The 15,295-nt window shown below is 45.4% G+C and overlaps 1 protein-coding gene across 50 annotated transcripts in view; it reads left to right on the top strand.

Annotated features, from left to right (window-relative positions):
- Positions 1–13,061, top strand: part of LOC139586947 (rho GTPase-activating protein 35-like) — a 31,745-nt gene extending 18,684 nt beyond the window's left edge. The window contains exons 6-11 of one of the 50 annotated variants that reach the window (XM_071420684.1): positions 2,839–2,944; positions 8,022–9,932; positions 10,139–10,180; positions 10,253–10,294; positions 10,429–11,949; positions 12,229–13,061. In XM_071420684.1, the coding sequence (XP_071276785.1) occupies positions 2,839–2,944; positions 8,022–8,331 (416 nt within the window). In that variant the 3' untranslated portion in view covers positions 8,332–9,932; positions 10,139–10,180; positions 10,253–10,294; positions 10,429–11,949; positions 12,229–13,061. Of the gene's footprint in view, positions 1–2,838; positions 2,945–8,021; positions 12,032–12,135 lie in introns of all 50 variants that reach the window. The other 49 variants (XM_071420672.1, XM_071420657.1, XM_071420666.1 and 46 more) reach the window with 49 other exon arrangements.
- Positions 13,062–15,295: the final 2,234 nt, after the last annotated feature.

Here is a 15,295-nt window from a genome sequence, read left to right on the forward strand (position 1 = left end):
ACCCCCTAAATTCCCATTTTTCCACCCCAAAAATTCCCATTTTCTCCCCATTTTCTCCCCATTTTCCTCCCCCTAAAATCCCATTTTCCCACCCAAAATTCCCATTTTCCCTCTTTTTCCCCTTAAAATTCCCATTTTTTTCCCTAAAAAAATCCCATTTTCCCCATTTTCCACCCCAAAATTCCCATTTTTCTCCCCATATTCCATCTGGAAAATTCTCATTTTTCCCCCATTTGTCTCCCCAAAATTCTCATTTTTTTTTTCCCCATTTTTCCACCCAAAATTCACATTTCCCTGTTTTCCCCCTTTTTCCCCTTAAAATTCCCATTTTTTTCCCCAAAATAATCCCATTTTCCCCATTTTTCTCCCAAAAATTCCCATTACCCCCCCAAAAAATTCCCATTTTTCCCCCATTTTTCTCATTTCCCCCCCAAAATTCCCCTTTTTCCCCCCCCAAAACTCCAAATTTTTCCCCATTTTCCACCTCAAATTTTCCATATTTTCACTCCAAATTGCCATAAATCCTCATTTTTCACCCCAAAATTCCCATTTTCCCTCTAAAATTCCCATTTTTCCCCTCAAAATTCCCATTTTCCCCCCATTCCCCTCACGTTCCCCCCCCCCCCCCAACTCGGATTTTTCCCCCATTTTTCCCCCAAAAATCCCCATTTTTTCCCTAAAATCCCCATTTTTCCCCTAAACCCCCATTTTCCACCTCAAATTTTCCATTTTTCACTCCAAATTGCCCTAAATCCTCGTTTTTCACCCCAAAATTCCATTTTTTCCCCATTTCCCCCCCATTTTTCCCATTTCCCCCCCCCCCCATTCCCCTCACGTTTCCCCCCCTCAAACTCAGATTTTTTCCCCATTTTTCCTCCTAAATCCCCATTTTTCCCCTCAAATTTTCCATTTTTTACTCCAAATTTCCCCAAATCCTCATTTTTCACCCCAAAATTCCCATTTTCCCTCTAAAATTCCCATTTTTCCCCTCAAAATTCCCATTTTCCCCCCATTCCCCTCACGTTTCCCCCCCCCAAACTCGGATTTTTCCCCATTTTTCCCCCAAAAATCCCCATTTTTTCCCTAAAATCCCCATTTTTCCCCCTAAATCCCCATTTTCCACCCCAAATTTTCCATTTTCTCACTCCAAATTTCCCAAAATCCTCATTTTTCACCCCAAAATTCCATTTTTTTCCCCATTTCTCCCCATTTTTCCCATTTCCCCCCCCTTTCCCCTCATGTTTCCCCCCCCCCAAACTCTGATTTTTCCCCATTTTTTCCCCCCAAAATTCCCATTTTTTCCCCTAAACCCCCATTTTCCACCTCAAATTTTCCATTTTTTCACTCCAAATTGCCCTAAATCCTCGTTTTTCACCCCAAAATTCCATTTTCCCCCCCCATTTCCCCCCCAAAAATTCCCTTTTTCCCCCATTTCCCCTCCCATTTTCCCCCTCAAAACTCCAATTTTTCCCCATTTTTCCCCCTAAACCCCCATTTTCCACCTCAAATTTTCCATATTTTCACTCCAAATTGCCCTAAATCCTCGTTTTTCACCCCAAAATTCCATTTTTTCCCCATTTCCCCCCCATTTTTCCCATTTTCCCCCATTTTTCCGCCCCATTCCCCTCACGTTTCCCCCCCCCCAAACTCGGATTTTTTCCCCCATTTTCCCCCCCAAAACTCCAATTTTTTCCCCATTTTTCCCCCTAAACCCCCATTTTCCACCCCAAATTTTCCATTTTTTCCCTCCAAATTGCCCAAAATCCTCGTTTTTCACCCCAAAATTCCATTTTTTCCCCATTTCCCCCCCATTTTTCCCATTTCCCCCCCCCATTCCCCTCACGTTTCCCCCCCCAAAAATTCCCTTTTTTCCCCATTTCCCCCCCCAAAACTCCGAATTTTTCCCCATTTTTCCTCCTAAACCCCCCATTTTCCACCTCAAATTTTCCATTTTTTCACTCCAAATTGCCCCAAATCCTCATTTTTCACCCCAAAATTCCATTTTTTCCCCATTTCCCCCCCATTTTTCCCATTTTCCCCCATTTTTCCCCCCATTCCCCTCACGTTTCCCCCCCCCCCCGAACTTGGATTTTTCCCCCATTTTTTCCCCCAAAATCCCCATTTTTCCCCCTAAATCCCATTTTTCCTCCTAAATCCCCATTTTCCACCCCAAATTTTCCATCTTTTCACTCCAAATTTCCCTAAATCCTCATTTTTCACCCCAAAATTCCATTTTTCCCCATTTTTCCCCTCACGTTTTCCCCCCAAAAATTCCCTTTTTTCCCCATTTTCCCCCCCCAAAACTCCGAATTTTTCCCCATTTTTCCCCCTAAACCCCCATTTTCCACCCCAAATTTTCCATTTTTTCACTCCAAATTGCCCAAAATCCTCGTTTTTCACCCCAAAATTTCATTTTTTCCCCATTTCCCCCCCATTTTTTCCCATTTTCCCCCATTTTCCCGCCCCATTCCCCTCACGTTTCCCCCTCCCAAACTCGGATTTTTTCCCCATTTTTTCCCCAAAAATCCCCATTTTTCCCCCTAAAATTCCTATTTTTCCCCCTAAATCCCCATTTTCCACCTCAAATTTTCCATATTTTCACTCCAAATTGCCCTAAATCCTCGTTTTTCACCCCAAAATTCCATTTTCCCCCATTTTTCCCCTCACGTTTTCCCCCCAAACTCGGATTTTTTCCTCCATTTTCCCCCCCAAAACTCCAATTTTTTCCCCATTTTTCCCCCTAAACCCCCATTTTCCACCCCAAATTTTCCATTTTTTCCCTCCAAATTGCCCAAAATCCTCGTTTTTCACCCCAAATTTCCATTTTTTTCCCCTCAGAAATCAACGACCGTGAGCAGAAGCTGCTGGCGCTGCGGGAGGTGCTGAGGAAATTCCCCCGTGAGAATTACGAGGTTTTCAAATACGTCATTGCCCACCTCAACAGGTGAAAATTTTGGGGCAATTTCGGGCGATTTTGGGCAATTTTAGGTAATTTGGGGCAATTGGGAATTTTAGGAATTTTTTTGGAATTTTTCGGGCAATTTTTCGGGGTTTTTTTGGGATTTTTTGTCATTTTTTAGCCAAATTTTTGAAGATTTTTTGTGAATTTTTCCCCTGTTTTTGTTTTAGTTTTGTGAGAATTTTTAGGGATTTTTAGGGGATTTTTTTGGGAATATTTTCAGGAATTTATTTGGAATTTTTCTGGAATTTTTCAGGGTTTTTTGGGGATTTTTGGTCATTTTTTGGTAAATTTTTAAAGATTTTTTGTGCATTTTTCCCCCATTTTTGTTTTAGTTTTGGGAGAATTTTTAGGGATTTTTAGGGGATATTTTTAGGAATTTATTTGGAATTTTTAGGGCAATTTTTTGGGGTTTTTTTGGGGATTTTTGTCATTTTTTAGCAATTTTTAAAAGAGTTTTTTGTGAATTTTTTCCCTGTTTTTGTTTTAGTTTTGGGAGGATTTTTAAGGATTTTTTAGGGGGGAATTTTGGGGAATATTTTTAATTTTTTAGGAATTTTTTTTAAATTTTTCGGGCAATTTTTGGGGGTTTTTTGGGGATTTTTTTGTCATTTTTTGGCGATTTTTCCAAGATTTTTTGGGGATTTTTTTCCATGTTTTTGTTTTAGTTTTGGGAGAATTTTTAGGGATTTTAGGGGATGTTTTTTGGGAAATTTTGGGAATATTTTTAATTTTTTTATATTAATTTTTTAGGATTTTTTGGGATTTTTGGGGGGATTTTTGGTGAATTTTTCACGATTTTTCTTTTAGTTTTGGGAGAATTTTCCAGGAATTTTGGGAATTTTTTCAGGGATTTTTTAGGAATTTTTGGAGATTTTTTTTTGTTATTTTTTCATGATTTTTCCTTTAGCTGTTGGAGAATTTTCATGAATTTTGGGGGAGAATTTTTGTGAAATTTTGGGAATTTTTGGCGATTTTTTGGAATTTTTAACAATTTTTCCAGTCTATTTCCTTTAATTTTCAGGGTGGTTTTTGTAGAATTTTTGGGAATTTTTGGGGAATTTTCTGAGCTTATTGGGGAGAATTTTTGCCGAATTTTTGGGGAGCTTTGGGAATATTTTTGGAATATTTTTTTAAATTTTTTTACTTTTTTTTTGCCGATTTTGCGAGAACTTTTCTTCTAATTTGGGGAAAAAATTTCAAATTTTCTTTTCAATTTTGAGGCGCTTTTAGGAATTTTTAAGGGATTTTTTGGGGAATTTTTAGGCACTTTTAGGAATTTTTAATGGATTTTTTGGGGATTTTTTTTCACAATTTTTTCCCAATTTTTTTAGATATTTTTAGTGATTTTTTAGCGATTTTTTGCCCGTTTTGGGCTCGTTTCTCCTGAATCTCCTGAGGAATTTTTGGCCAAATTTTTGGGTCATTTTTGGGGCAATTTTTGATGGGAATTTTGGTAATTTTTGAGGTGTTTTGGGTTCTTCTGACCACAAAATGGTCACTTTGGTGTTGTCCAACCCAACCTTAACCAGCAGCACCTCAAGAACCTGGTGGTCACCAAGAACTTCTCCAGGAGAACTTTTTGGTCATTTTTGGGGCAATTTTGATGGGAATTTTGCAATTTTTGAGGTGTTTTGGGTTCTTCTGACCACAAAATGGCCACTCTGCCACTAAGGTGCCCCTGATGGTCAGCAGGAACCTGGTGGTCACCAAGAACCTGTCCTGGGACATTTTTGGGTCATTTTTGGGGCAATTTTGATGGGAATTTTTGCAATTTTTGAGGTGTTTTGGGTTCTTCTGACCACCAAATGGTCACTTTGGTGTTGTCCACCCCAGCATGACCCTGGTGGTCAGCAGGAACTTGGTGGTCACCAAGAACTTCTCCAGGGCAATTTTTGGGGCAATTTTGATGGGAATTTTGGTAATTTTTGAGGTGTTTTGGGTTCTTCTGACCACAAAATGGTCACTCCACCAATGTCCACCCCAACTTGAGCCAGCAGCACCTCAAGAACCTGGTGGTCACCAAGAACTTCTCCTGAGACATTTTTGGGGGTATTTTGATGGGAATTTTGAGGTGTTTTGGGTTCTTCTGACCACAAAATGGCCACTCTGCCACTAAGGTGCCCCTGATGGTCAGGAGGAACCTGGTGGTCACCAAGAACCTGTCCTGGGACATTTTTGGGTCATTTTTGGGGCAATTTTGATGGGAATTTTGGTAATTTTGAGGTGTTTTGGGTTCTTCTGACCACAAAATGGTCACTTTGGTATCATCCACTCTAAGGTGCCCCTGATGGTCAGCAGGAACCTGGTGGTCACCAAGAACCTGTCCTGGGACATTTTTGGGTCATTTTTGGGGGTATTTTGATGGGAATTTTTGTAATTTTGAGGTGTTTTGGGTTCTTCTGACCCCCAAATGGTCACTTTGGTGTTGTCCACCCCAGCATGACCCTGGTGGTCAGGAGGAACCTGGTGGTCACCAAGAACTTCTCCAGGAGAACTTTTTGGTCATTTTTGGGGCAATTTTGATGGGAATTTTGCAATTTTTGAGGTGTTTTGGGTTCTTCTGACCACCAAATGGTCACTCCACCAATGTCCACCCCAACCTTAACCAGCAGCACCTCAAGAACATGGTGGTCACCAAGAACTTCTCCAGGGCAATTTTTGGGTCATTTTTGATGGGAATTTTGGTAATTTTGAGGTGTTTTGGGTTCTTCTGACCCCCAAATGGTCACTTTGGTGTTGTCCACTCTAAGGTGCCCCTGATGGTCAGGAGGAACCTGGTGGTCACCAAGAACTTCTCCAGGGACATTTTTGGGTCATTTTTGGGGCAATTTTGATGGGAATTTTGGTAATTTTGAGGTGTTTTGGGTTCTTCTCACCACCAAATGGTCACTCCACCAATGTCCACCCCAGCATGACCCTGGTGGTCAGCAGGAACTTGGTGGTCACCAAGAACTTCTCCTGGGACATTTTTGGGGGTATTTTGATGGGAATTTTTGCAATTTTTGAGGTGTTTTGGGTTCTTCTGACCACCAAATGGTCACTTTGGTGTTGTCCACCCCAGCATGACCCCGGTGGTCAGCAGGAACATGGTGGTCACCAAGAACCTGTCCTGGGACATTTTTGGGTCATTTTTGGGGCAATTTTGATGGGAATTTTGGTAATTTTGAGGTGTTTTGGGTTCTTCTGCCCACAAAATGGTCACTCCACCAATGTCCACCCCAGCATGACCCTGGTGGTTGGCAGGACCTTGGTGGTCACCAAGAACTTCTCCAGGGCAATTTTTGGGTCATTTTTGGGGGTATTTTGATGGGAATTTTGGTAATTTTTGAGGTGTTTTGGGTTCTTCTCACCACAAAATGGTCACTTTGGTGTTGTCCACCCCAGCATGACCCTGGTGGTCAGGAGGAACATGTTGGTCACCAAGAACCTGTCCTGGGACATTTTTGGGTCATTTTTGGGCCAATTTTGATGGGAATTTTGGTAATTTTGAGGTGTTTTGGGTTCTTCTGACCACAAAATGGTCACTTTGGTGTTGTCCACCCCAACTTGAGCCAGCAGCACCTCAAGAACTTGGTGGTCACCAAGAACTTCTCCTGAGACATTTTTGGGGGTATTTTGATGGGAATTTTTGCAATTTTTGAGGTGTTTTGGGTTCTTCTGACCACCAAGTGGTCATTCAGGTGTTGTCCACTCTAAGGTGACCCTGATGGTCAGGAGGAACCTGGTGGTCACCAAGAACTTCTCCAGGGGAACTTTTGGGGAAATTTTAGGTGGGAATTTTGGTAATTTTGAGGTGTTTTGGGTTCTTCTGACCACAAAATGGCCACTCTGCCACTAAGGTGCCCCTGATGGTCAGGAGGAACCTGATGGTCACCAAGAACTTCTCCTGGGACATTTTTGGGTCATTTTTGGGGGTATTTTGATGGGAATTTTGGTAATTTTTGAGGTGTTTTGGGTTCTTCTCACCACAAAATGGTCACTTTGGTGTTGTCCACCCCAGCATGACCCTGGTGGTCAGGAGGAACCTGGTGGTCACCAAGAACCTGTCCTGGGACATTTTTGGGTCATTTTTGGGCCAATTTTGATGGGAATTTTGGTAATTTTGAGGTGTTTTGGGTTCTTCTGACCACAAAATGGTCACTCCACCAATGTCCACCCCAGCATGACCCTGGTGGTCAGGAGGAACCTGGTGGTCACCAAGAACTTCTCCTGGGACATTTTTGGGTCATTTTTGGGGGTATTTTGATGGGAATTTTGGTAATTTTTGAGGTGTTTTGGGTTCTTCTCACCACCAAATGGTCACTCCACCAATGTCCACCCCAACTTGAACCAGCAGCACCTCAAGAACCTGGTGGTCACCAAGAACCTGTCCTGGGACATTTTGGGGTCATTTTTGGGCCAATTTTGATGGGAATTTTGGTAATTTTGAGGTGTTTTGGGTTCTTCTGACCACAAAGTGGTCATTTTGTTATTGTCCACTCTAAGGTGACCCTGGTGGTCAGCAGGACCTTGGTGGTCACCAAGAACTTCTCCTGAGACATTTTTGGGGCAATTTTGATGGGAATTTTGGTAATTTTGAGGTGTTTTGGGTTCTTCTCACCACAAAATGGTCACTCCACCAATGTCCACCCCAACTTGAGCCAGCAGCACCTCAAGAACCTGGTGGTCACCAAGAACTTCTCCTGAGACATTTTTGGGGGTATTTTGATGGGAATTTTGAGGTGTTTTGGGTTCTTCTGACCACAAAATGGCCACTCTGCCACTAAGGTGCCCCTGATGGTCAGGAGGAACCTGATGGTCACCAAGAACTTCTCCTGGGACATTTTTGGGGGTATTTTGATGGGAATTTTTGTATTTTTGAGGTGTTTTGGGTTCTTCTCACCACCAAATGGTCACTCCACCAATGTCCACCCCAGCATGACCCTGGTGGTCACCAAGAACTTCTCCAGGGGAACTTTTTGGTCATTTTTGGGCCAATTTTGATGGGAATTTTGGTAATTTTGAGGTGTTTTGGGTTCTTCTCACCACCAAATGGTCACTTTGGTGTCGCCCACCCCAGGGTCAGCCAACAGCACCGCGTCAACCTGATGACCAGCGAGAACCTCTCCATTTGCTTCTGGCCCACCTTGATGCGACCGGACTTCAGCACCATGGACGCCTTGACGGCCACCAGGACCTACCAGACAATCATCGAACTCTTCATCCACCAGTGCCCCTTCTTCTTCTCGCTCCGGCCACCGCCGGACACGCCCGGCTCGCCCGGTCCAGCTCCGGCCACCACCACGACCACGGCCGGGTCCTTCCCGCCGCCACCGCCGCCGTTGTCACCTCCTCGGACGCCGTCGCCGCCGCCGGAAGCCTTGGAGTGACCCTTGAGACGTCCGGCCAAAATTGGGCCTCTCCGGCCGACGGACGGACGGACGGACGGACGGACGGACGCAGAAAGGGGGAGGGGCTCGGGTGTTGGCGGGGACGTTTGTCCCAGACTTTGGCCAGGCCGGACGGACACGGACACATGGACATGGATGGACGGACGGACGGACGGACGGACGGCGCCGGGGAGGGGCCTGGGAGGGGCTGCGAGAGGGTCAGGGGGGTCCTGGTGGTGGCCGGAGGGTCCTTCATGGTGGGCCAAGGGTCATTTGAGATGGTCCAAGGGTCATTCAAGGTGGTCCAAGGGTCATTCAGGGTGGTCCAAGATGGTCCAAGGTGGTCCAAGATGGTTCCATGGTGGCCTGAGGGTCATTCCAGGTGGTCCAGGGTGGTCTAAAGGTCGTCCAAGGTGGGCCAAGGGTCATCCAAGGTGGTCCAAAGGTCATCCAAGGTGGGCCATGGTGGTCTGGGGGTCATTCATGGTGGGCCAAGGTGGTCCAAGGGTCATCCAAGGTGGGCCAGGGTGGTCAATGGTGGCCTGGGGGTCATCCAAGGTGGTCCAAGGGTCATTTGAGATGGTCCAAGGGTCATTCATGGTGGGCCAGGGTGGTCCAAGGTGGTCCAAGGGTCATCCAAGGTGGTCCAAGGTGGTCCAAGGGTCATTCAAGATGGTCCAAGATGGTCCAAGGTGGTCCAGGATGGTCCTTGGTGGCCTGAGGGTCCTTCATGGTGGGCCAAGGGTCATTCCAGGTGGTCCAAGGTGGTCCAAGGGTCATCCAAGGTGGGCCATGGTGGTCAATGGTGGCCTGAGGGTCATCCAAGGTGGTCCAAGGGTCATTCATGGTGGGCCAAGGTGGTCAATGGTGGCCTGGGGGTCATCCAAGGTGGGCCAAGGGTCATTCATGGTGGTCCAAGGGTCATTTGAGATGGTCCAAGGGTCATTCATGGTGGGCCAGGGTGGGCCAAGGGTCATCCAAGGTGGGCCAGTGTGGTCAATGGTGGCCTGAGAGTCATTCAAGGTGGTCCAAGGTGGTCCAAGGTTCATTCAAGGTGGTCCAAGATGGTCCAAGATGGTCCAGGGTGGCCTGAGGGTCCTTCATGTTGGGCCAAGGTGGGCCAAGGGTCATCCAAGGTGGCCTGAGGGTCATCCATGGTGGTCCAGGGTGGTCTAAAGGTTGTCAAAGGTGGTCCAAGGGTCATTCAAGGTGGGCCAGGGTGGGCCAAGGTGGCCTGGGGGTCATCCAAGGTAGTCCAAGGTTCATTCGAGATGGTCCAAGGGTCATTCAAGGTGGTCCATGGTGGTCAATGGTAGCCTGAGGGTCCTTCATGGTGGGCCAAGGTTCATCCAAGGTGGGCCATGGTGGTCCAAGATGGTCCAAGGTGGCCTGAGGGTCATTCCAGGTGGTCCAAGGGTCATTCAAGGTGGGCCAGAGTGGTCCAAGGTGGTCCAGGGTGGCCTGAGGGTCATTTGAGGGGGTCCATGGTTCATTCAAGGTGGTCCAAGGGTCATCCAACATGGTCCAAGGTGGTCCAAGGTGGTCCAAGGGTCATTCAAGGTGGGCCAGGGTGGTCCAGGGTGGCCCGAGGGTCATTCAAGGTGGTCCAAGGTGGTCCAAGGGTCATTCATGGTGGTCCAAGGGTCATTTGAGATGGTCCAAGGGTCATTCATGGTGGGCCAGGGTGGGCCAAGGGTCATCCAAGGTGGGCCAGTGTGGTCAATGGTGGCCTGAGAGTCATTCAAGGTGGTCCAAGGTGGTCCAAGATGGTCCAGGGTGGCCTGAGGGTCCTTCATGTTGGGCCAAGGTGGGCCAAGGGTCATCCAAGGTGGCCTGAGGGTCATCCATGGTGGTCCAGGGTGGTCTAAAGGTTGTCAAAGGTGGTCCAAGGGTCATCCAAGGTGGTCCAAGGTGGTCCAAGGTGGTCCAAGGGTCATCCAAGGTGGGCCAAGGGTCATTCAAGGTGGGCCAGGGTGGTCAATGGTGGCCTGGGGGTCATCCAAGGTGGTCCAAGGGTCATTTGAGATGGTCCAAGGGTCATTCATGGTGGACCAGGGTGGTCCAAGGTGGTCCAAGGTGGTCCAAAGGTCATCCAAGGTGGTCCAGGGTGGTCTAAAGGTTGTCAAAGGTGGTCCAAGGGTCATCCAAGGTGGTCCAAGGGTCATTCATGGTGGACCAAGGTGGTCCAAGGGTCATTCAAGATGGTCCAAGGTGGTCCGAGGTGGTCAATGGTGGCCTGGGGGTCATCCAAGGTGGGCCAAGGTGGTCCAAGGGTCATCCAAGGTGGCCTGAGGGTCATTTGAGGGGGTCCAAGGGTGGTCCAAGGTGGGCCAGAGTGGTCCAAGGTGGTCCAAGGTTCATCCAAGGTGGTCCAAGGTTCATCCAAGGTGGTCCAAGATGGTCCATGGTGGCCTGAGGGTCATTCCAGGTGGTCCAGGGTGGTCTAAAGGTCGTCCAAGGTGGTCCAAGGTTCATCCAAGGTGGTCCAGGGTGGCCTGAGGGTCATTCCAGGTGGTCCAAGGGTCATCCAGGGTGGTCCAAGAGTCATCCAAGGTGGTCCTGGGTCCATCCAAGATGGTCCAAGATGGCCCCAGGTCCATCCAAGGTTGTCCAAGATGGCCCCGGGTCCATCCCAGGAGATCCAAGATGGCCCCAGGTCAATCCAAGGTGGTCCAACATGGTCCAAGGTTGTCCAAGATGGCCCCAGGTCCATCCAAGGTTGTCCAAGATGGCCCCGGGTCCATCCCAGGAGATCCAAGATGGCCCCAGGTCAATCCAAGGTTGTCCAAGGTCCATCCAAGGTTGTCCAAGATGGCCCCAGGTCCTTCCAAGGTTGTCCAAGCTCCATCCCAGGAGATCCAAGATGGCCCCAGGTCCATCCAAGGTGGTCCAACATGGTCCAAGGTTGTCCAAGATGGCCCCAGGTCCATCCCAGGAGATCCAAGATGGCCCCGGCTCCATCCAAGGTTGTCCAAGCTCCATCCAAGGTGGTCCAAGATGGTCCCGGGTCCATCCAAGATGGTCCAAGATGGCCCCAGCTCCATCCAAGGTTGTCCAAGATGGCCCCGGGTCCATCCCAGGAGATCCAAGATGGCCTCAGCTCCATCCAAGGTGGTCCAAGATGGTCCAAGATGGCCCCAGGTCCATCCAAGGTTGTCCAAGATGGCCCCGGGTCCATCTGAGGTGGCCCCAGCTCCATCCAAGGTTGTCCAAGGTCCATCCAAGGTTGTCCAAGATGTTCCAAAGTGGTCCAGGATGGTCTCAGATCCATCCAAGGTTGTCCAAGATGTTCCAAGGTTGTCCAAGATGGCCCTGGGTCCATCCCAGGAGATCCAAGATGGTCCTGGGTCCATCCGAGGTGGTCCAAGATGGCCCCAGCTCCATCTGAGGTGGCCCCAGGCCCATCTGAGGTGGCCCCAGGTCCATCCCAGGAGATCCAAGATGGCCCCGGGTCAATCCGAGGTGGCTCAAGCTCCATCCAAGGTTGTCCAAGATGGCCCCAGGTCCATCTGAGGTGGCCCCAGCTCAATCCGAGGTTGTCCAAGCTCCATCCAAGGTGGTCCAAGATGGCCCCGGGTCCATCCCAGGAGATCCAAGATGGCCCCGGGTCCACCCAAGGTGGTCCAAGGTTGTCCAAGATGGCCCCAGGTCCATCCCAGAAGATCCAAGATGGCCCCGGGTCCATCCAAGGTTGTCCAAGGTGGTCCAAGATGGCCCCAGGTGCATCTGAGGTTGTCCAAGATGGCCCCAGGTGCATCTGAGGTTGTCCAAGCTCCATCCAAGATGGCCCCGGGTCCATCCAAGGTTGTCCAAGCTCCATCCAAGGTTGTCCAAGATGGCCCCGAGTCCATCCCAGGAGATCCAAGATGGCCCCAGCTCCATCCAAGGTTGTCCAAGGTGGTCCAAGATGGCCCCGGGTCCATCCAAGGTTGTCCAGGGTCCATCCAAGGTTGTCCAAGATGGCCCCGGGTCCACCCAAGGCCACCCAAGCTCCACCCCAGGAGATCCCGAGGCCACCAGGAGCCACCTGAGGCCACCAAAAGCTCCTCAGACCCCTCCACACCCCAAAAAAATCCCAAAAAACCCCAAAATCCCCAAAAATCCCCAAAAAATCCCCCAAAAAATCCCAAAATCCCCAAATCCGGGGATTCCGCCCCAAAAGCACTTCCGGGGGTGGGGGAGGGGCCTTGGACCTCCCTTCCCCTCCCCCTCAAATTTGGGCTTTTCCCGCCTCAAAAATTCCGGAATTTTTGGGAAAATTTTGGAAAAATCTGGGAAATTTTGGAAAATTTGAGGAAAATTTGGGGGATTTTGGGGCATTTTGGGGGCGGAACTGGAATTTCAAGGTACCACCGGGAGCTCCCGGCTCCTCTTCGCACTTTAAGACCCCCCCAGGACGGAAAAATCCCAAAAATAAAAATTTAAAAATAATAAAAAAAAGGCTCCAAAGTCGAAATTTTGAAATTTTCCGGGAATTTGGGGATTTTGGGAAAAATCGGGGGGAAAATGTAAAAAAAATTGAGTTTTTTTCCCAAAAAATTGCGATTTTTTCAGCAAAAAATCAGATTTTTTTCCCCCAAAAATTCAATGTTTTCTCCCCAAAAATTTCATTTTTTTCACCAAAAAATCAAATTTTTTCCCCTCAAAAAAATTCAGGTTTTTTTCCCCCAAAATTGTATTTTTTTCCTTAAAAATTCAAATTTTTCTCCCCCCAAAAAATCAAATTTTTTTCCCAGAAAAAAGCAAAATTTTCCCCCAAAAATGCAGATTTTGTCCAAAAAAAATCAGATTTTTCCCCCCAAAATTCAACGTTTTTACCAAAAACCCACAGATTTTATTCCCTAAAAATTCAGGGTTTTCCCACCCAAAAATTGGGGTCTTTTTTCCAAAAACTCAAATTTTTTATCCCCAAAAAATTCTGATTTTTTCCCCAAAAATTTAAAACTTTTCCCCCAAAAAAATTCATTTCCCCCCCTAAAAAAATTCAATTTTTTTCCGAAAAAATTCAATTTATTCCCCCAAAAATTCAGATTTTTTCCCCCAAAAAATTCAAATTTTTTCCTCCCAAAAATTTCAGGGTTTTTAGCAAAAACCTTTTTTTGGTAAAAAAAATTTTCTTTTTCCCCCCAGAAAATCAAAATTTTTCCCCCAAAATTTCTGATTTTTTCCCAAAAATATTTCTAATTTTTCCCCAAAATACTTGGGGTTTTTTTCCCCAAAAAAATCAAATTTTTTACCAAAAAAATTCAATTTTTTCCCCAAAAATTCAGATTTTTTCCCAAAAAATTCAGTTTTTTTCCCCCCAAAAAAATTCTATTTTTTCGCCCTAAAAATTCAGATTTTTAAACAAAAAATTTTTTTTTATCCCTTAAAGATCCAATTTCTCACTTGGAGATTTTGGGGAAATTTTATACCAAAATAAGGTGAAAAAAATGGGAAAAAAATGCACAAAAATTCCAATTTTTTTCCCCAAAATTGGGGTTTTTTCCATGAAAAATCCGATTTTTCTGCTGGAATTTTTGGGGGAAATTTTGGGCAAATTTTTGGGGATTTTGAGCCCAAGAAATTGGAAAAAAAATGCACAAAAATTCAATTTTTTTCCCCCCAAAATTTGTTGTTTTTTCCATGAAAAATCCGAATTTTCAGCTGGAATTTTTGGGGAAAATTTTTGGGAATTTTGACCCAAAAAAAAAGGTGGAAAATTTAAGGAAAATTCAATTTTTCCCCCCCCAAAATTGGTTTTTTTTTCCTTAAAAAATTTGAATTTTTAACGGGAATTTTTGGGGAATTTTGACACAAAAAATTGGAAAAAAATGCAAAAAAATTCAATTTTTTTCCTCAAAAATTGGGGTTTTTTCCTTAAAAAATCCGAATTTTTACCGGGAATTTTTGGGGAATTTTGACACAAAAAATTGCAAAAAAATTCAAATTTTTTCCCCAAAAATTGGGGATTTTCCCCTAAAAAATCCGAATTTTCAGCTGCTGGAGCCTTTTAAGGGAATTTTTTTGTCAGGAGGGAAAAACTGAAGGAAAATCCATCAAAAATTGGGAATTTTGAGCCGTTTTTCCTTAAAAAAATGGGGAAAAAATTCAAATTTTTGGGCAATTTCCCCACCAATTTTTTGGGCCAAAATTCCAAATTTTGGGGTTTTTTTGGTGGATTTGAATTTTTCCATTTTAGGGTTTTTTTCCCGATTTTTATTTTTGGGATAATCCCTAAAAAAATTATGGAAAAATTAAAAAAATTTTGGAATTCCCATAAGTTATTGTTGGAATAATGAATAAAAATTAATTTTAAAAAATTAAATTTTAATTTAAATCCCAGAATTTTCACCAAAATTCCCAGGGATTTTTTTTGCTGGAAAAATTCGGAATTTTGGGGAGATTTTTTGGGATTTTTGGGCTGAAAAATCTAAAAAAAAATCGGAATTTTTACAGAAATTTCGGATTTTTGGGGGGGATTTTTTGGGGAATTTTTGGGATTTTTCCCGGAATTTTTTCGGGATTTGGTGCATGAGGAAAAGCCCCAGGAATTGGCGGGAAATAAAAAATGGAAAGAAGAGAAAAAAGAGGAAAAAAAAAGGAAAAAAAAAAGATTAAAAAATGAAAATAATTCCGAATAAATGGAGGAGGCTGCGGAGTTTTCATTGGGAAAGGGGAACCGGGGTTCGTTAATTGGGGTTCGTTAATTGGGGGCTTTAATTGGGGTTCGTTAATTGGGGTTCGTTAATTGGGGGCTTTAATTGGGGTTCCTTAATTGGGGTTCCTTAATTGGGGTTCGTTAATTGGGGTTCGTTAATTGGGGTTCGTTAATTGGGGTTCGTTAATTGGGGGCTTTAATTGGGGATTAATTGGGAGTTTGGGGGTGGGAATTTGGGGGTTAATTGGGGTTTAATTAAGATTTAATTGGGGTTTAATTGGGATTTAATTAGGAATTAATTGGGAATTAATTGGGGTTTAATTG

This window comes from Agelaius tricolor, unplaced genomic scaffold (assembly GCF_023055355.1).
Source record: "Agelaius tricolor isolate 1412-34295 unplaced genomic scaffold, bAgeTri1.0.p SCAF_155, whole genome shotgun sequence".
Classification (NCBI taxonomy): domain Eukaryota; kingdom Metazoa; phylum Chordata; class Aves; order Passeriformes; family Icteridae; genus Agelaius; species Agelaius tricolor.